The 22,904-nt window shown below is 41.8% G+C and overlaps 1 protein-coding gene across 2 annotated transcripts in view; it reads left to right on the forward strand.

Moving 5' to 3' along the window:
* Positions 1–3,660: 3,660 nt before the first annotated feature.
* The window catches only part of LOC112255933 (zinc finger, CCHC domain containing 24), a 58,061-nt gene continuing 38,817 nt past the window's right edge, over positions 3,661–22,904 (forward strand). Inside the window, exons 1-2 of one of the 2 annotated variants that reach the window (XM_042324862.1) lie at positions 3,661–4,196; positions 11,983–12,183. In XM_042324862.1, coding sequence (XP_042180796.1) covers positions 3,960–4,196; positions 11,983–12,183 — 438 coding nt within the window. In that variant the 5' untranslated portion in view covers positions 3,661–3,959. The remainder of the gene's footprint in view (positions 4,197–11,982; positions 12,184–22,904) is intronic. The other variant, XM_024428787.2, reaches the window with a different exon arrangement.

A 22,904-nucleotide genomic window follows, 5' to 3' on the forward strand; every position in this document is an offset into this window, starting at 1 on the left:
GGTGACCAAATACTTATTTTCCACCATAATTTGCAAATAAATTCATTAAAAAATCATACAATGTGATTTTCTGGATTTTTTTTTCTCATTTTGTCTGTCATAGTTGAAGTGAACCTATGATGAAAATTACAGGCCTCTCTCATCTTTTTAAGTGGGAGAACTTGCACAATTGGTGACTGACTAAATACTTTTTTGCCCCACTGTATATAAGCATCAACCACTGGGTCTTGCGACAAGTATACAGAGATGACCAGTTTACAGAGGAGTATAGAGTGCAGTGATGTGTCCTAAAGGAGCATTGGTGGCAAATCTAATGGCTGAATGGTAAAGTACATCTACCCACTCGAGAGCACCCTTACCTGCCGATCTATAAATTACGTCTCCGTAATCTAGCATGGGTACGTAATCTAGCATGAGTAGGATGGTCTTCTGAATCAATTTCGAACGAAGAAACCAAGTCTAGATTTACCCTGCAACGTTGATATGTGCTGAGAGAAGGACAGTGTGCCGACTAGCCATACTCCCTAGTACTTGTATGAGGTGACTTCCCCCTGTAATTCAGATAAAGACCACAATATGTCTCAATTATTTCCCCAGCACTTTCCTTGGCTGTCACTGTTCTTGGTGAACAAAACTTTTCTTCTGTGTCGTCACAACTCATGAGCCCACCACCTGCACTACTCACACCTAATCCAGTCCCCACCTGTGACTGAAAACAGGGGGAGATGCCAATTGAAAAGCTCTCTCTTAAAAATGTAGATAGCTATGTAGCTACAGTTGAAGTCAGAAGTTTACATACACTAGGTTGGTGTCATTAAAACTCGTTTTTCAACTATTCTACAAATCTCTTGTTAATTAACAAACTATAGTTTTGGCAAGTCGGTTAGGACATCTACTTTGTGCATGACACAAGTAATATTTCCAACAATTCACTGTATCACAATTCCAGTGGGTCAGAAGTTACACTAAGTTGGCTGTGTCTTTAAACAGCTTGGAAAATTCCAGAAAATTATGTCATGGCTTTATAAGCTTCTGATAGGTTAATTGACATAAATTCAGTCAATTGGAGGTGTACCTGTGGATATATTTCAAAGCCTACCTTGCTTGACATGATGGGAAAATCAAAAGAAATCAGCCAAGACCTCAGAAAATGAATTGTAGACTTCCACAAGTCTGGTTCATCCTTGGGAGCAATTTCCAAATGCCTGAAGGTTCCGTGTTCATCTGTACAAACAATAGTACACAAGTATAAACACCATGGGACCACGCAGCCGTCATACCGCTCAGGAAGGAGACGCGTTCTGTCTCCTAGAGATGAACATACTTTGCCCACGAAAAGTGCAAATCAATCCTAGAACAACAGCAAATGACCTTGTCAAGAAACTGGAGGAAACAGGTACAAAAGTATTTACATCCACAGTAAAACGAGTCCTATATCGACATAACCTGAAAGGCCGCTCCTCAAGGAAGAAGTCACTGCTCCAAAACCTCCATAAAAAAAGCCAGACTACGGTTTGCAACTGCACATTTCTTATTTCTTTTATTTTACTAGGCATGTCAATTAAGAACAAATTCTTATTTTCAATGACGGCCGAGGAACAGTGGGTTCACTGCCTTGTTCAGCAGCAGAACAACAGATTTGTACCTCGTCAGCTCATGGATTCAATCTTGCAACCTTTCAGTTACTAGTCCAACGCACTAACCACTAGGCTACCTGCCGCCCATGGGGACAAAGATCGTTCTGTTTGGAGAAATGTAATCTGGTCTGATGAAACAAAAATAGAACTGTTTGGCCATAATGACCATCATTATCTTTGGAGGAAAAAGGGGGAGGCTTGCAAGCTGAAGAACACCATCCCAACCGTGATGCACGGGGGTGTCAGCATCATGTTGTGGGGGTGCTTTGCTGCAGGTGTTCCAGCAGTGCAGGAGGTGGGCTCATGAGTTGTGTTCCAGCAGTGCAGGTGGTGGGCTCATGAGTTGTGTTCCAGCAGTGCAGGTGGTGGGCTCATGAGTTGTGTTCCAGCAGTGCAGGAGGTGGGCTCATGAGTTGTGTTCCAGCAGTGCAGGTGGTGGATCATGAGTTGTGTTCCAGCAGTGCAGGTGGTGGGCTCATGTGTTCCAGTTGTGGGCTTCCAGCAGTGCAGGTGGTGGGCTCATGAGTTGTGTTCCAGCAGTGCAGGAGGTGGTGGGCTCATGAGTTGTGTTCCAGCAGTGCAGGTGGTGGGCTCATGAGTTGTGTTCCAGCAGTGCAGGTGGTGGGCTCATGAGTTGTGTTCCAGCAGTGCAGGAGGTGGGCTCATGAGTTGTGCTTCAATTTGACTGGGGATAGCTTTGTTTGTACAAATTAGAATCGTGCAGTAGCAGAGCATAAGAGAGTTACCACATCAATGTTACACTAAGTTAATGAGTTAAGTTTTTGTTATTTAATGTTATATTCCAATGTTATTTTAATGTTATTATTTATATTCCATTCCAATATTATATTCCAAAGAATCTTTTTTTTTAATGAATTAGACACAACTATTGAAAACCTTTTGCTCCTGAATATAATTTTAAAGACTGCTGGGACTTTACATCAAAACTCCTCACAAAGAATTTTGAATAAACTGATTAAATGGATTTGAACACACTTGTGTGTAGCCCAATGCCATAGTTACCCCGGTACTTAAAAAAAAATCCCCTTCTAAAAACGACATTTCATGAAATAACAAAAAGTGTAAACTGTAGCCATTTATTTCCCTTTATAGCTTATTCGCCTAAGTATGACCTTCATCCAGATAGAATGTTTTTCCCAAACATTGCTTTTTTGTGTCAGCAATTAGACATTGTTCTTAGGGGGGGAGGAGATAGTTACCCCTTTGTACCCTATCTATGTCTGCAAGTGTAGGTTATAATTTCTTACAGACAAACCCATATTGTTTATATAGATAGTAAAAAGAGCAGAGCCCAAAATCGACCTTTGGGGTGGAGACCTTTAGACAGTGATATCAAGGAAACCTGACTTGACACCATAGGAAGAAACACATTGTGTCCAGTATGTCAGTTAGTTTTCAAACCAATTGCAGGCTGCCCGACCCAGGCCAATTTCAGAAAGTCTACAATTACTAATGAATGGTCAACAGAGTGGAAAGCCTTCAACAGGTCTGTGAAAAGGGCAGCACAATGCTGCCTTTGTCCAAACAATTTACAATGCCATTTAACACCGAATAAGCAGCAGAAATAGTGCTACAGTATAATCTGGCCTGGAGGCAGACTGATGGACACGTATACCTTTTGAAGCTAGAAAATATCTAAGCTAATAAACCTAGGCTACCTACAAAATCCCAGCAACTGATTTGCGTCAATTAATATCAATAATTCTAAACCAATGAAATTCCTGGTTAAAGATCCAATAATGAACCAGGTAACAAAGCATCTAACTGAAAAGTTAAATACGTTTTCACATAAATGTAAACTTTTTTTATTTTGATACAAAATATTTTATTTCACAATATCAAAAGTCAACAGTGAACCCTGCAGAGATTCAAAAGGCATAAAGTAAACAAGGTAGAGAGCGAGAGTAAAAACGGTTTTGTACGTAGTGAATTAAAACCCTCATTTGCTTGCGTGCGTCATGACGCACCCCAAGTGTGCGTTGCATATCCAATGAGACTCCGGGTGGTTGTCCCACTGCAAATAAAGGGAGATAACGGGCTCTTAGTAGCGGCTGAAAACTTTTTATACTGACATGTTAGAGCAATGACTTTTGCGTAACGGTAAAACTGGGACTAGGCTCCCAGCATGATATAGGGTCCTTACGAGAAGAGGAATAAGGAAAGATTGTCACGGCCTGGTGGGGGTAAAGAAAGCAGTGAATCCGTTGAAGTTCAGAAAGAAAGAGCGAGCAAGATTTCCGAAAGTTGAGAGTAATACAGAAACACAGCGGCGGTGGAAGAGCTTGTGTACCCATTTGAAAGATGAGCTTGATGTCTGCCATAGACACCAGTGCCTCCGTGTACCAGCCTGCGCAGCTACTGAATTGGGTCTATCTCTCTTTGCAAGACACCCACCAAACTAGCGCTTTTGACGCCTTTAGACCTGAACCCAACTCGTCCCACCCGGAGTTGAACTACTGCAAGGCTCCCACCGCGGACGTGAGCTCGTCCCTCAACTCCAATTATCTCAACAATTTTTTTCAGCTCCAGCGGAATGAGGTTAGAGACTGAAACGTCTTTTTGTTAAATGTTTAGTCTATTGCCACGTTAAGTAAATAGTTAATAGCCTACGATCTGTTTTTATTTGCATACATCCCATCGTATGTCGAACGCTGTTTTGCAAAATGTTCGAGGGTTTGCAACATTGACTATTCTGGTAGCCTACACAAAACCGCCATGGATATTACGAATATAGACAGAAATACGTGCTCATCAACTTTTCAGACCTATTACGGCAATATCTGATTCGATCATATTCAAACAGAAATAACGTTCATTTAGTAACAAACCTGAGTGCAACATGGAGAATTCATCATGCACAATTTTAGCAGAACTGGTTTTGTATCGCGCACAATCAATACTAGACTATGGCAATAAAACAAAAAAGTCGACTATCTATTAAATTAATGCAATAACCAGGGATGGAATGACAAGAAGCACCGGTTCTAGTTCTTGAAGTGTAAAACACGGACTATAACCGTTTTAAACGCTCCAAAGCAAGCAGAATCACTCCAGCAAAGTTATATGTACCTTTCAATTGGCTGTTAACACTTTGAGAGAAGTGTTTGACTCGGTTTAGGCGGTTTTAAAGGCGATTGTTTTGACTTAATGTTCTGTGCAGGCAAGGCCAGACTCGAGCGTGCCACACGTAGGAGCGTGACGCATCTGGGTATGTGGTCTGCATGCTGATGTGCTCGAGAGAGAGAGAGAGAGAGAGAGAGAGAGGTTAAACGTTAGTAGAGAGCCTAGAAGGGTTGGTCAAGGCGCTGAGAGAGAAACAAGAGTTGTTTAACACTTTCTATATTTATGTCATCATGTTTTACAGGAAAACATGCCTCAAGAGAGAGAGAGAGAGAGAGAGAGAGAGAGAGAGAGAGAGAGAGAGAGAGAGAGAGAGAGAGAGAGAGAGAGAGAGAGAGAGAGAGAGAGAGAGAGAGAGAGAGAGAGAGAGAGAGAGAGAGAGAGAGAGAGAGGCCTTAATTTCATCATAACTGGGATAGCTATGTAGCCTATGAAAAGTATTATATTGGTAATCAAAAACATGTTTGCACCCAACCATTTTTATGCAAGTAAAGTACCTGTCTGATTAAAAAAAAAATAATGACAAGCCTGATGGAAATCTCTCCTAAATGTCGACAGAACAAAACATGCAGATGGATGGATAATTGGTTTGTCTGTCAAATAGATCATGCACAATTGGCAGTGGAAACCCTTTTTGGAGCATTTGTTGATAGAATAACCATCATGTACTCTTTGCACTGTATCTGTGCGCTGTTGGCGAGAGACCATCAACAGAGTTAAACATGGGTTGATGGAAACCTAGCTACCCACATAAAAATACTACAGTTTACTATAGAATACTACAGTAATTACTATAGAATTCTGTAGTAAACTGTAGAATACTATACTACACATTGTAGTATCCCTCAATAATGTGTAGTACTTAGAATAGCATTTTGCAGTATACTGTAGAATACTATAATAAATACTATTGTATTATGCACAAAAAAACACTACATTGTTTTAAATATAGTAAATACTACATCATTTAATTTGCAAATACCCTGCCCATTCCCCTTCCCCATATCCCAATTTGTGCCACCAGTAAGTGAGAAATCTACATGCCAAGTATAGACCATATATTGTGTTCCCTACCAGTTATAGAAAATAGCAGAAGCTCTGAAGTCTCCGTTCAGAACCGAATCCTACCTACCTACAGGTTATGGAAAATGTGCTCTTTTAATATTTCTCCAGTAAGGTTTCTTAAGGAGATAGCCCCCCACTTCTATTTCAAAGATAATAAATGAAAGCACTTTAGTAAATACTACAGTAAAGTCCCCAAAAAGTAAATACTACAGTATACTACAAGTCTGCAAAAACACTACAGTAAATAATACAGTATACCGTACTATAGTCTGAAAAAACACTACAGTAAATACTACAGTCTGCAAAAACACTACAGTAAATATTACAGTACACTACTGTCCTCAATAACACTACAGTAAATATTACAGTATACCGTACCACAATCTGAAAAAACACTACAGTAAATACTCCAGACCGCAAGAATACTACAGTAAATATTACAGTACACAACGGTAACTATTACAGTGCACTACTGTCATCAAAAACACTACAGTACATTTTACAGTACACTACTGTCCTCAAACACTACAGTAATTGCTACAGTATTTATACTATAGTCAACTGTAAATACTACAGTATACTGCTGTAAATACTACAGTGAATACTACATTAATACTACTATTCCTACCATTGTATACTTTTTATAGAGGCTTTTCAGCCATTTAACATAAACCAGGCCTCTGAGATATGGGTGTAGTTTTCATACATTAAAACCCATTGTGTAGTGTCATACAATCCTACAATCCCCCTTGAGTAATGTCTTGCAAAAACACACACACACACACACACACACACACACACACACACACACACACACACACACACACACACACACACACACACACACACACACACACACACACACAGTCTGGAAACAGTTGAAGCAGAGGGGGATCTTTTTCTCCACCCCAATGCAACACCAAGTACAACAACCCATTCCAGAGGCTTGATATGTTGGGATGAGTAATGTGCATTTGTTTCTGTTGTTGTCACTGACTTAAACATTGTCACTGACTTAAAGGTTTCCATCCAATCTTTTTAAAAGTACAGATCAAAAATGTCACGTCAGGCCTGATGGAAACAGCAAATGTTTCGGTAAACTTTCCAAATGTCGACAAAACCAAATACACTAGACAATGTCTGTAAAGTGTCTGTAAAATGTAATATGTGAGAAATGTCGGTGGAAACACCTTTATGGACAAATATTGATATAATAATCATCATATTGAAGTAAACTTGAATCACGAGATGATATGGTGTGTTGTCCTCCCACTACGACTCGGGAAAGCACACAGTTCATTAGGCTACAGATGAAATAAGTTATGATGAACTTCACAGGGTGGTGAAAGTGCACAGGGAAATGAGGATCAATGTTCTGATCCAGAGCAAATAGGGTAAAACCTTGCTCAAGGGCACATCAGCAGATTTATTTCACCTAATTCACTCAGGGATTTGAACCAGCACATTTTCGGTTACTGGCGCAATGCTCTTAACCGCTTGGCTATGTGCCACGCTATATATCAGAAATGTTTCTGACAAAAGCATCAGTAGATTTGAAAATGCGATGAAAACCAATTTAACTATATTATTTATTTGGTACATGGGAATTTAAATGCAAAAGGTATTTTTATGTGCACTACGTCAGCACGCAAAGCTTTTTTATCCTCAAAAGGACAATTTGATGGAAGCATCTCTGGTGGGAAAATGAGCATATTATTTTCATGTATATTTTAGAATATTCGCATGAAAATCTGTCGCAAATAGGATAGAAACCTAGCTAGTGTCTGATCAAATAAAATAGGTAATAAATGAAAGGCCCAGTGCTGTCAAAATTGTATTTTTTCTGTGATTATATCATATTGTACAACAGCTGATGAAACTAACACTGTAAACATACAGTTGAAGTTGGAAGTTTACATAAACCTTAGACAAATACATTTAAACTCAGTTTTTCACAATTCCTGACATTTAATCCTAGTAAATATTCCCTGTTTTAGGTCAGATAGGATCACCACTTTATTTTAAGAATGTGAAATGTCAGAATAATAGTGGAGAGAGTGATTTATTTCAGCTGTTATTTCTTTCATCACATTCCCAGTGGGTCAGAATTTTACATACACTCAACTAGTATTTGGTAGCATTGCCTTTAAATTGTTTAACTTGGGTCAAACGTTTTGGGTAGCCTTCCACAAGCTTCCCACAATAAGTTGGGTGAATTTTGGCCCATTCCTCCTGACAGAGCTGGTGTAACTGAGTTGGGTTTGTAGGCCTCCTTCCTTTCACACACTTTTTCAGTTCTGCCCACAAATGTTCTATTGGATTGAGGTCAGGGCTTTGTCATGGCCACTCCAATACATTGACTATGTTGTCCTTACGTCATTTTGCCACAACTTTGGAAGTATGCTTGGGGTCATTGTCCATTTGGAAGACCCATTTGTGACCCAGCTTTAAATTCCTAACTGATATCTTGAGATGTTGCTTCAATATATCCACATAATTTTCCTCCTCATGATGCCATCTATTTTGTGAAGTGCACCAGTCCCTCCCGCAGCAAAGCACCCCACAACATGATGCTGCCACCCTCGTGCGTCACGGTTGGGATGGTGTTCTTCAGCTTGCAAGCCTCCCCCTTTTTCCTCCAAACATAACGATGGTCATTATGGTTAAACAGTTCTATTTTTGTTTCATCAGACCAGAGGACATTTCTCCAAAAAGTACGATCTTTGTCCCCATGTGCAGTTGCAAACCGTAGTCTGGCTTTTTGATGGCGGTTTTGGAGCAGTGGCCTCTCCCTTGCTGAGCGGCCTTTCAGGTCATGTCGATGTCGATATAGGACTCATTTTACTGTGGATATAGATACTTTTGTACCTGTTTCCTCCAGCATCTTCACAAGGTCCCTTGCTGTTGTTCTGGGATTGATTTGCACTTTTCGCACCAAAGTACGTTCAAATCTAGGAGACAGAATGCGTCTCCTTCATGAGTGATATGACTGCTGTGTGGTCCCATGGTGTTTATACTTGCGTACTATTGTTTGTACAGATGAACGTGGTACCTAAAGGCATTTGGAAATTGCTCCCAAGGATGAACCAAATATGCAAAGAGGCACTGAGTTTGAAGGTAGGCCTTGAAATACATCCACAGGTACATCTCCAATTGACTCAAATGATGCCAATTAGCCTATCAGAACCTTCTAAAGCCATGACATCATTTTCTGGAATTTTCCAAACTGTTTAAAGGCACAGTCAATTTAGTGTATGTAAACTTCTGACCCACTGGAATTGTGATACAGTGGATTGTAAGTGAAATAATCTGTCTGTAAACAATTGTTGCCAAAATTATTTGTGTCATGCACAAAGTAGATGTCCTAACCGACTTGGCAAAACTATAGTTTGTTGACAAGAAATTTGTGGAGTTGCTGAAAAACAAGTTTTAATGACTCCAACCTAAGTGTATGTAAACTTCCGACTTCAACTGTATGATTAAAAAGAAATCTATGTTATTTCCTGAAAGTTGCTGGTTCAAAATACAATCCACACAGGTTCTTCTAATCAGCAGGTTGGCATGGACAGGATTTCGTCTTTCCATGGTGACATCACCATGCGGTAAATTGGTTAATAGACCACTCCTAAAGAGTCATTGCTAAATTCTTGCTTGAGAAATAGTATTTTGCTAAAAAGCTACTTTTGCCCATTTTAATGGAAATCTATTAAAGCAAGATACTTAACTGTTACCCAGAAATGATTTGATATTGATATGAAAATGGCTGCATTAGGCCTTTAAGGGGTTATGATGTGAGGACAATGAGTGGTTGTGAACAGAGATGAGCAGTATTTATATTACTTGTATTACACGGAGTGACAAGGAGTTGAGTGTTGGCACAAAACAGGCCTTGATTCTAGGCTGAAGATTATGCTCCATATTGAATATTGCACAAGACACTGGGTTACCCCTGATCTCCTTGCTTGCAATCCTGTGGTAGATGCTACTCTGATCACTTACACTATTTGTATTGGAGAAAAAGAGTATATCAACAGTTGTGTCCAAAAATCATTCTTGCCTACTATGAGCACTGTTCAAAACTAGTGCACTATATAGGGAATAGGATGCCATTTGGGATGCAACCGAACAGCAGTGTTTCCCTCCTCTGGTGTGTACAGCTCACCCGTGGACCTGTGAATTCAGCCACTTACTCAGATGAGGTGAGATTTGCATCCCAAATGGCACCCTGTTTCCTTTATAGTGCACTACTGACCAGGGCCCAAAGGGTAGCTCAATCTCCATCAGGTGTCCACAGGGGGACAATTTGGCTACTCACTGCCTCATAGTATATGAAGCAGGAGAGGGGAAGAGAGGGGCTCTATGGTCACTTTATATAATGGCTAATGTACTGTATGGTTGACCTGTCTTCACTGATTTTATAGTAAGGCATATCAAGGCACAGAAAGCTGTATATACAGTGTACACTATCTATACTATTCTGTCTTTGGGCCAGGAGATTTTTCCAACCACTTGACCCTTTTTCATGATCGGGTCACGTTGTCAGTGAACACTCCTGGCTCTAGATAATGTGGCATAATATGTTTGTCAGGTAGAACTGGCAACTTCCACAAGGAAGAACAATTGCAGAATATCAACAGGCAGTGGATAAAATCAATGGCAGATGGAAAGCCATGGAAAACATCAAGAAAGATAGAAAGCTAATATTTTATTTATCCAGGGTAGAATCTAGTAAATGAACACGCACACACAAACGGATGCACGCACACACACACACACACACACACACACACACACACACACACACACACACACACACACACACACACACACACACACACACACACACACACACACACACACACACACAGGTGCTGATAAGAGTTGATTTGAGCTGCCTCCCGGGCTAGGGCCGACCTCTGCTACACTGTTGCCAAGTGTAAGATTTCTGTGCTATGCAACATAAGACATCAACAATAACAACGTAAGTTCTCCCAAGGAGAGATATCATTCACAAAAACTCCAGTAACTTTCCATAACTCTGACAGTGTTGCCATATAGCTTGGATTCCTTCCATATCTCAGTTTTAACAGTGGGCTATACATTGAAGAGGAGAGGTCATCATAACTAGGACCTGGATTTTTTCTTAGGAAAAGCTATAAATAGGCCTAGAAATTAGGGTTAGGTCTCATGGTCATGAAAAACTCTGGGCCCTATTACAAGGGTCATGTCATATGCAGGAAAAACTCCTGTCCCTTACCGTAAACAGAGGTTGAACCTACTTACCTAATTCATTGTCACTTCTATGCCAATATTTCAAATGGAGGACAAAGTGAAGGTTTTAAAAAATGTATTCTCTCCTTCAGTTTGCTAATGGAAATTGATATTCCGAGTGCATTAAGCAGACACTGGAGCACCAATCTCACGCAACAATTGACTGGCACAACTTCTCAGAGTGAGCCACAAACCATCCTCATGGCGTGATACTTCAAAGAGATCTGGGAACATAACAGCCTGGTCTCAGATCTGTTTGTGCTGTCTTGCCAACTCCTATCTAGCCATTGTCACGCAATACAGCATAAACAGATCTGGGACCAGGCTATGAACACCATGTCTCCCTTTCTCTCTCGCTCTCTCCTTGTTTACTGTAAGTCATCCTTCTCTAAAGTCCTGTCTTCCTTTGTGACATCCCCAGTACTTTTCCAGTTCATAAGCAACAGCTGGATTGAGCGCCAGATGTGCTGAATTTAATGAGAGAAAAGACGGAGGGCATAGGACAGTCAACGGAAATTGGTGATTAAACTCAACAGCATCGCAAATACCAAAAAAATCCATATTGTTTCATTAGTGGTATCATGTATCCATAGGTTGTCAAACTACTCTGTAAGCATGATAGAGGGGAGTTGCAGATGTTCTTCAGAAACATAAAGCTCGGTGCTCTGCCACAAAAGTAATGATGGAATAAGAAATCCTTAAAATCCTGACATTAGGAAGAACAGGCAGCACTTCAAACTTTGCATTAAGTACTACAATAAATGCATCATCACCTAATTTTCATATCTTCCTTTATTCTACATTTCTTGTCATGTTTTTTCCCCTGCGCAAAATGCCAACCATGTTTTCCTGTCTCTCCCTGTTCCAGGCATTGAATAACAGGGTATATAAAAATGTCTCGCCATACGACTCGCTCAACAACATTGTTGACGGACTCAACTCCTTGACGGACCACTTCTCCGACCTCTCCCTCTCCTCAGAGCCCCGCAAGCCCAGCAAAAGACCCCCGCCCAACTACCTATGCCACCTCTGCTTCAACAAGGGCCACTACATCAAAGACTGCCCCCAGGTAGGACACAGACTGAGACAGTCCTTATTCATTCACATGCATGTTTGTTGGTTCATTCATTCATCCATTTTAGGGGGTCCTACCTCTAATTCTATTGGTTCAGTATCTTTTGATTTTGAAATGCTACTGGCTGCCATCGAGAGTCAACATGGCGTGTGACCATATTTCCAGCCAATCATGTCCCTTTTAAGTTGACCAATGGCTGTGTGGCGGTGGCATCTGTGTGATGCTCTGACCTAATTGTCAGACAGACAGTCCTATGTCCTCTGTGGTCATGAGTGTGTGTTAGTTGTGCAGACGAAACTTCGCTATGAGGGAGGAAGAGTAGGGTGAAGTTGGCCCCTAGTTGCTGATCTTGGGTCAGTTTAGCATTTCCCCCACTAATGGTTAATGTTAGGATTGGGGGAGGGGAGGCTGATCCTAGATCTGTACCTAGGGGAAACCAATCAGAGTAAGGAACCAGCAGGGATGGTTATATAACTGATGTATGTATACAAAATACATTTTATCATCAGCAGAATTCATTGAATCATTAGCCAGGAGATTTCATTTGTTACATTTCTTCTGTCACAAAGTTAAGGTATTTGTATCTGCTTAAACGTCAGACATAAGGTGTCTATTGGTCACATCGGTGTGTCGTGTCACTATAGGGGCGATCAGGTGCCAGGTTGGTAGTATGCTCAACTTTCAAAGAAAAACACTCCTTTGTATCTGTTTGAGTGTGTAATCTTGTTGAAACAGCTTTGAATGCATAATCAAAGTGGTTAGTGTTTCAACGGCAAGGTTTGGACAAAAAAAAGTTGTTTGATGGGAAGAATATCCCATAGTTGCTTCTACACCTGCATTGCTTGCTGTTTGGGGTTTTAGGCTGGGTTTCTGTACAGCACTTTGAGATATCAGCTGATGTACGAAGGGCTATATAAATAAATTTGATTTGATTTGATTTGGTTCATACTTTTCGCCTCTCGGTTTTCAAATATTTTAGTATTTTATGACGCAGGTCTCTCTGTAATGAAAACAAGTCTAACCATGGCAAATTAGCAGCGAGTTCCAGCTGTGAGGTCCCATGGGTAACAGAGTGTGACCAATGGGGTCCAAGCTGAGCTCTCCTCTGTTTAACAGAATCAGTACCGGAGTGAATTCATCACAGAAAACGTTTACCGTTTAAGAACCAAACGGAAGCAAACAGAGCAAAACAAGTGTTTCTATTGGACAAAATGTTTCATTCGGTTTGCTTCCATTTAAAGAACTTTTTGCAACAGAATTTAAATAATAATAATAATAATTTCACCTTTATTTAACCAGGTAGGCCAGTTGAGAACAAGTTCTCATTTACAACTGCTACCTGGCCAAGATAAAGCAAAGTAGTGCAACAAAAGCAACACAGAGTTACACATGGGATAAACAAACGTACAGTCAATAACACAATATAAAAGTCTATGTACAGTGTGTGTAAATGTAGAAAGGTTAGAGAGGTAAGGTAATAAATAGGCCATAGTGGCGAAATAATTACAATTTAGATAAAAATAGCAGATTCGTACCACCAACTATTTACATGGGACAAGACAAACATGCTCCTACACCTGCCTTGCTTGCTGTTTGGGGCTTAGAGATATCAGCTGATGTAAGGAGGGCTATATACATTTGATTTGATACACATGTCCGACTGCTACGCCGTCTTGGATTTGTGTCAGCATAATGAAAATACCCAGGACTCTATGGTACGGATGTTACTGATCTACCACTAGAAATAGAATGTGTGGAACAGGCTTGGAACATCTGACATTGGCAATTTGACTAGTAAACTCATTCTAGTTTAGTGGATTTACCAACCTATTGATTGGATGATGTACTGTATGTATGCGAGACATCGAATTATGTTTTTTAGTATCCAAAACTACCTCAATATATGATAGCCTACTTCTAGTAATGATACATGTGTAAATGCACCCTAAAATACAGTATAAATAATTGTACATGGATATGACGCAAGCATTACAATATTGACATCATGCCATATTATGCACACTATTATGGCGTAACATGTCACAATAGTACAACTGAAATAGCATTCGGAAATGCTAGTGATACTGAGATAGAGATTATGGACCACAAAATGACTATTGTGGTTTTCACATACGGGCACTTTGAGGAACGTTCGGTCTCCCTTTACGACGTCTTGTAAAGTAAAAGCAAACTGCATGGACTGGGTTTAAAATATGTTCTTTTGAAACAGGGACACTGAATTGTGGTGACAGATATTCTCTCTCTTTCGCTCACCCTCTCTTGCTCTTATTGTGTGTGTATTGTAGAGCTTTCTAGTTGTTTAGACCTGACTGAATCAATGCTAATCCTTGTATTAGGAATGTCTTCATGAATTAAGTTGACGTTTATTGTGTTGATGTGCTTAATAGTTATCACTGTGTATTTAAAGCATTGAACCGGTTGGTTGGAGGGCAGCAGTTGCAGGGCACTAATTGCAGTATAGTGAGTCAGTGGAAATGTTAAGCTTTTGTTTTATTACGACCAAACCCCCTCGACATTAGACTGCTATTAAACCAATCTGTCAGCATGACAGCTAACCTACGAGGGCGGAACTCAAATGTGTGTGTGTGTGTGTGTGTGTGTGTGTGTGTGTGTGTGTGTGTGTGTGTGTGTGTGTGTGTGTGTGTGTGTGTGTGGGGTGTGGGTGTAACTCAAATCACAGCAGTTCTGTCAGGTCTCCCCAACTGTTTGTTAAACTGCCAACGGATACACGGAAAACATCAGATCTCCTGTGTGTGTGTGTGTGTGTGTTTCAACCACTTCTTCGTCACAAATGGCACCCTATTCCCTGACATTTGGAACACAGACCATATCTCTGTTACATAGCCCTCTCCTGGGCTTTATCTACTATTATTCACCCCCCTACACGCGGCTACACAGACACCCATCAACGCACACATACATCATATATATTGAAGACACTCCAAACACAATGCGTATGTCCAATACTTGAAAATATTTTAGGTGTGCTTGATTTAGCATGTAGTTTACACATTGGGGACTACTCCATTGGTTCTATTGTACCAAGTGAAGTAAATCATAATTTGATCAACTAAATCAAATGATATGTCTATGAATTAAGCATAGCTCAAGTATTTCAAATCGAATCACATTTAATTTGTCACATGTGCCCGAATACAACAGGTATAGACTTTACCTTGAAATGCTTGCTTACGAGCCCTTTCCAACTATGCAGTTAACAAAAAAAACGTTTAAAAAACTAGTAACACGAGAGGAATAAAACACACAAGAATGGAGCTCTATACAGGGAGCACCAGTACCAGATCAGTGTCGAGCTATATACAGGGAGCACCAGTACCAGATCAGTGTCGAGCTATATACAGGGAGCACCAGTACCAGATCAGTGTCGAGCTATATACAGGGAGTACCAGTACCAGATCAATGTGGAGCTATATTCAGGGAGTACCAGTACCAGATCAATGAGGCGCTATATACAGGGAGCACCAGTACCAGATCAGTGTCGAGCTATATACAGGGAGCACCAGTACCAGATCAGTGTCGAGCTATATACAGGGAGTACCAGTACCAGATCAATGTGGAGCTATATTCAGGGAGTACCAGTACCAGATCAATGAGGCGCTATATACAGGGAGTACCAATACCAGATCAGTGTGGAGCTATATACAGGGAGCACCAGTACCAGATCAGTGTCAAGCTATATTCAGGGAGTACCAGTACCAGATCAATGAGGCTCTATATACAGGGAGTACCAATACCAGATCAGTGTGGAGCTATATTCAGGGAGTACCAGTACCAGATCAATGAGGCGCTATATACAGGGAGTACCAATACCAGATCAGTGTGGAGCTATATACAGGGAGCACCAGTACCAGATCAATGTGGAGCCTCCTCCCTTTAGGCTGTCTCATCGCTGCCGGTGATCAGGCCTACCACCGTCGTGTCGTCAGCAAACTTGATGATGGTGTTGGAGTCGTGTTTGGCCATGCAGTCGTGGGTGAACAGGGAGTACAGGAGGGGACTAAGCACACCCCTGAGGGCCTCATGTTGAGGGTCAGCGTGGCGGAGGTGTTGTTGCCTACCCTTACCACCTGAGGCCGGCCCATCAGGAAGTCCAGGATCCAATTGCAGAGGGAGGTGTTCAGGTGTTAATTTGAAAGTCTTAGACGGACGTATTTATTTGACCCAGGTCTGAATGAATGTCCCCTTCCTGTGTGATGTTTATCAAGCGGACACACTTAAGGCGCAGGATCTGACTTCACAGGCCTCCCGCTGCTGGGTTTTTGATCTGGGTCCAGCAGTGTGGAGAATCATATTATTATGACTCTCTCTATCTCTCTCTCTCTCCTACTCTACATCCTGCAACCTCGCTTTCTCTTCCTCCCCCTGCCCCGTAATTCTGGGAGATCGATCTGTGTAATAGTCCTTTCCAGCTTAGTCAATGATTTTATCCTCCTAGGTACAGTGTTGTAGTCTCTCCCAGAGTGGCCTTTCTCGTTATGTTTTTCTCCACCCTCCGTCGTTACTGAGTGGAGACCAAAGCCCCACTATTCCTGTTCTCTTCCCCCCAGAGAGGGCTGCCCTTGTGGGGTCTTGGTTAGTGTGGATCAACAGGGTTCTGGTTGGTTGGTGTGGCTGAGAGGGAGGGAGCTCCGACAGGAAACAGAGAATGACACAGCTGAGTGGAGCTGCAGAGAGACACAGGAAGGGGCTCTGTGATCGGTCTTCCTGTGGTGTGTGTGTGTGTGTGTGTGAGGAGGATGGGCTGTGTGTGTCGGGGGGTGGGCTGTTTGAGGCATGTTTATGTATGTGCATGCATGTGTTTTTGTGTGTGTACTGCAATGGTATAACTCACCTCTTTGTTCCTGTATCCTTCTCTGGTTTGACGAAAGAGGAAATGCTGGTGGCATTTTCATAGGACTTGTCCTCCGGGGGCAGCCATATCTCTCTCTTCTCTCTGCTCACTCCTCCTCTCCTTGTCTTCTCCTCTCTGCCTGCTGTCACAGGGCAACCAAGGTGTTATGTAAACAGGCTTTTATTTGGAGAATGAGGTCGCTCCCCGGGTTATGACCAGAATGCCCCCTTCACTGGGGCCTGGCTGCCCCATCTGGTGCACAGCCAAGATGTCTTCCACTTGCGTTTATGATTTGTTTGGTGGCCTCAATCGCCAGCTCCGCCTCGGATGTTCCCCTAATGAAACTGATGCATTGATTGACGTCCACTCGCCATGTCTCCCCCCTGTACAGGGATTAACACATGGAAAATGTCTTCGCTGGAATTTGATGTGTGTGTCTGGGGGGGGGGTCTGTAAAAGCCAAAACGCTGAACCACTATACCACATCCAGTGCCCACCCGCCAGCTCCCCCCTCTTCTCCCGCTTATCCCCCTCTCCCCTCCCTGGCCAATGCCTTCAAGCTCTGTGTGCCACTCTACACACTGACATCAGCCCACTCCTACACCTAGCATTCTATTCTCATGACCAGCACTCTAGAATCTAGAGAGGATGGTGAGTACGGCCCAAGCTCCCTGCCATCCAGGACCTCTATACCAGGCAATGTCAGAGGAAGGCCCTAAAAATGGTCAATGACACACATACTTACACTGACACACCAATACACACATACTATCATGACACAAGGCGAGATCCAGATGCAGACACAGGAGGCAGATGGTTGGAGTCTTCCAATATTTATTAATCCAAAGTGGTAAGGCAAGAGAATGGTCGTGGAGAGACAAAAGGGTCAAAACCAGTCTAGAGTCCTAAAGGTACCGAAGGGCAGGCAGAGTCAAGGTCAGGGCAGGCAGGCAGGCAGGATGATCAGGCAGGCGGGAAAGTAGTCCAGAGTACGGCAGGGGTAAAAACCAGGAAGACTATCAAAAAGAGAATAGCAAAAGGATTACTGGAAAAACACGCTGGTTGACTTGACTGACGTACAAGACAAACTGGCACAGAGAGACAGGAAACACAGGGATAAATACACTGGGGAAAATAAGCAACACCTGAAGGGGATGGAGACAATAACAGGAACAGGTGAAACAGATCAGGGCGTGACACACACACACACACACACACACACACGCACTACATACGCACACACACACATAACACATGTACACATGCATACTGATGCCACACACATTTACACACACACCCACCATTTCACACTCACCACATACACTGCTGCTACTGTCTATTATCTATCCTGTTGCCTAGTCACTTTACCCCTACCTATATGTACATAACTACCTCAATTACCTCGTACCCCTGCACATTGACTCTGTGCTGCTACTCCCTGCATATAACCATGTTATTTTTACTCATTATTGTCATTCGTTATTGACTGTCTATTTATTCCTTGTGTCACTATTTCTATTTTTTAATTTGATTTTTAAAAATCTTATCTTCAACTTTGCGTTGTTGGAAAAGGACCCACAAGTAACCATTTCGTTGTTAGGCTACACCTGTTGTTGAAGAAGCATGTGACAAATTAACATTTTATCTGGTTTTATTTAGATTGGATAGACAGAGAGGGCACATATTTTGAAATGTGGGCAATGCAGTACCACTGTAGACTGTGAAATGCTTGGCATCACATTTTTTTGTCTAACCTCACAAATCTCTGACAAATCTCTACCAGTACGCACACATCTGACACATACCCCCTTCAAAATCTTTTGTGTTTCCCATTCACCCTCTGAATGGCACACATACAGGATCCATGTCTCAATTGTCTCAAGGCTTAAAAACCCTTTTTCAATATGTTACTTTTGGGGTGACCTGATCAAATGCACATAGAATGTGTTATAGATCTGTCATTCTCATTGAAAGCAACTCTAAGAAGTGGTAGATCTGTTCTATGTGCACTATTTCTATGCTTCCCATTTTTAAGTATCGATTTTGCGTCTTTTACTTTCGGTTTTGTATATATACAATATTTTACAATATTTTTGGTTATGGAAAATATGTTTCACAGCGCTTTAGATGGCACAAAGATACTCTACACGTTTTGTCACAAACTGTAATTAGCAACCAGGAAATGGCGGAGCGATTTCTGCATAGTGCATCTTTAACCTGTCTTACTCCCCTTCATCTACACTGATTGAAGTAGATGTAATAAGTGACATCAATAAGGGATCGTAGCTTTCACCTGGTCAGTCTGTCATGGAAAGAGCAGGTGTTCTTAATGTTTTGTATGCTCAGTGTATATAGACACAGTCCAGTGCCATGATCACTATTTGAGGAAAAGGCATATTATCCCGGCTGGATAAAGAGAGCTTTGTGTGTGTGTCAGATCAATGGGCTTCATGTGATTTCTTTATCAACACTGACACTGATGCTCGTCTTGGCCTTGTTCCTTTTCTCTTCTTTGATATCTGTCTCACTGATCAACTTTCATCCTATTCAGAGCTAGATAAATTAAGATAGGAATAGTTTCTTGGTTTAGTTTATTAGGATCCCATTAGCTATTGCTCATGCAGCAGCTAATCTTCCTGGGGTCCACAAAAATAGTAGTCTACATGGTATCTGTGTAACTTTTGGTAATAAAGTTGACCCTCTTATGGCCAAGTCACTACCATGCGGGTGAAGACGTCTCCAAACATCATGGTATCTGTTGCCGAATGTGGAATGTGACCACATTAAGCAATAATAACACCCCTGATGTTGAGCATACATCAGGCACGCCACACCGCACGCACGCGCACAAACACACACCTCAGATTACTTTGTTCTGTCTGTTATGGGGGTGATGATGGCAGCCATTTTTCAACGTGTGTGTGTGTGTGTGTGTGCGCGTGTGTGTGTGCGTGTGTGTGCGTGCGCGTGTGTGTGTGTGTGTGTGTGTGTGTGTGTGTGTGTGTGTGTGTGTGTGTGTGTGTGTGTGTGTGTGTGTGTGTGTGTGTGTGTGTGTGTGTGTGTGTGTGTGTGTGTGTGTGTGTGTGTGTGTGTGTGTGTGTGTGTGTGTGTGTGTGTGTGCGTGTGTGTGTGCGTGCGTGTGTGTACCACTGTGAAGTAATCCTGGGATCATTACATCACACCAGAAGGCTGTTTGAACTGTCTTTAATATGGCAGTGTAATTTCTCTTACCTGCCCCTGGGACAAGGGTGCAAATGAGCTTTTGGCTAACCCCGGCACATTTACATGGATGCTGCATCATTGTAATATTGATGTTGATTAATGTGCACTGTCCCTATAAATAAATACAATAAAGAACTTTCTTCTGGTGATAAACGTTTAAAGAGTCCAATGCTGTCACTACTGGCAGGGTTGCTTGTGTATAATGGAAACTCCTTCCTAACGGTTGCGTAAACTTAACTAGAAAAAAACTTGGTGGTTGAACAATAAAATGCTTCCATTACAGATTTCTGGCATTTGACAATGGAGCAAATGCAGAGACCTCCAGAAACAAGAGTGGAAATGGTCATTTTCTCTGTCTTACTGTGGTGATTGTATAAACAGTTTTGTTCGAAGGATTCTGTTTGCTGTTGTATTGGTTGGGTAGAAGAGTTGGGGAGCTGGCCTACATAATCAAATACACATTATATGTAATTGCATGACTCTGCGTTGCACGGTTGGTAAACAAACAGTTAGTCTGGCCCCTAGTGTGGGTACACCCATTTTCCTAACATGTTTGTGTGCACACGTGCTCCTTTTGTTATTACCATAACCTTCTACCTACAATAATATACACACAGATTTGATTTTGTGTGTACCTTGAAGTAGTTTGGCAACTCTTCGTTGGCAAGACAACCACTAGTTGGCTAAAGTAGAAAGCTGACTGGCACCCAAGGCTGTTATGATGTAGCCCAGTGAAGCCCACTCCTGATTAGGCAATTGTGACATGCTTGGATTCTAACCTTTATTTAAAGCTTTTTCATCAAACTCTCACTTTTCTTTTCATGTCAGATGGTCCAGCACCATCCTCAGACATTTGCTTTTAATTTTGGTGTAATTCTCTTATGTCACATGATTGCACAAAACGCAGGGCCCTACGATGATGATGTATAGGCAGTAGAGGCACACACAAGGAGACGTAGCTATATACTGTAGCTATCCCCGGGGGTGATGTTCCTGTGGGATTGTATCCTAGTTGCATACTGTACTATATGTTCACTGCTTGGAGTCTCTATCTCTGTCTCTCTGTCTCTGTCTCTCTCTCTCTCTCTGTCTCTCTCTCTCTGTCTCTGTCTCTCTCTCTCTCTGTCTCTCTCTCTCTTGTCTCTGTCTCTCTCTTTCTGTTTGTCTCTGTCTCTCTGCCTCTCTCTCGCTCTCTCTCTGTCTCTCTCTTTCTGTGTGTGTCTGTCTCTCTCTCTCTCTCTCTCTGTCTCTTTCTGTCTCTCTCTTTCTGTCTCTCTCTGTCTCTCTCTCTCTTTTTCTCTCTCTCTCTTATTTATATATATATAATCTTTCTCTTGTTTTGACATGGACAGACAGAAGGTAAACATTACATCTGCCTTCCTCAACAGTACTGTAGTGAGAAATGAAGACAGACTTTAGGTGGTGTGAAGTTGAGTTAGTTTGCCGGCCCGGTTGATAAGCCAGTGGATAGATAGGGACTATGCTACACCCTAACTGTACATCCCAAATGGCACCATATTCCCTATATAGTGCACAACTTTTGACCAGACCCCTGTGGGCCAAGGTACTATATAGAAAATAGGGTGCCATTTGGGACAGACCTGAGATGAGATAGAGCCAGAGAAAGCACACACAGTGAGAGCAACTTCCTCCAAGAGGAAATCATAGTTAAAAGAATGATAAAAGTCGGGTTTCCTGCCTCCCGGTACAGCTGGTTTGGCTCTGTACAGGAATCACACTCTTCCTCTGTGTGTGTGCGTATGTGTGTGCTAGTCTCCCAGTCTTCCTCTGGGTTTTGCTGAGACAACAGTCCGTCTGTCCACTTCCTGCTGCCTAACAGTCTGCCTCTATCTCAATTTGTCTTTCCACGATTGCTCACATCCTACCTCCCCACCTCCTTCTCAACTGTATTGTGAAATATTGGTTCTCAGAAAATACTGAAATGTAACTTCTCACTTACTCTACGCTCTGATTTTGTTTACACACTCACCTCAACCTCAATCCATTGCATACATCAGGAGTCAACTGTATTAAACTGACTTTGTGAGAGAGAGCAGAAGCTATACCCTTCAATCTGTTCTGTACTGTATTCTCTCCCCAAACACATCCCAAGGATTTTCAAAGGCAATTATGTATTAACCCGAGATTATTCTTTTTCCATTAACTTTTATTTGGATAGAAACTTTAATATTCTGTACTGTAGTCGATCCCAATCCGGCTCTCAGTCGTTATACTATGTGTGTCTCAAATGGCACCCTATTCCATATATAGTGCCTTACTTCTTACCAAGGCCCATAGGGAATAGGGTGCCATTTGGGTTGCAGACTAAGTCTACAGTAACAGAACAGTGGGACGGACAGGAATTAAAGCACAGGAGAATAAACAGCAGAATAAAGATGGCCCAGTACCTCCTCTTTTAACCTTATGTAATAAGCTTATAAAAGGAACAGGGGAAAGCTGGTTTGTGGACCTTTCCAATTTTTTAGTGTGTGCTATTGTCCTAAGACTTTATGCACAATATCTCATTCTCTCTCTCTCTCTATCTCTCTGTCTCTCTCTCTCTCTCCTTTCACAAATAGGATACTTAACATAGGAGCAGTACTTTTTAGACTACGACCAC

Source organism: Oncorhynchus tshawytscha, linkage group LG01 (assembly GCF_018296145.1).
Source record: "Oncorhynchus tshawytscha isolate Ot180627B linkage group LG01, Otsh_v2.0, whole genome shotgun sequence".
In the NCBI taxonomy this organism is placed as follows: Eukaryota; Metazoa; Chordata; class Actinopteri; order Salmoniformes; family Salmonidae; genus Oncorhynchus; species Oncorhynchus tshawytscha.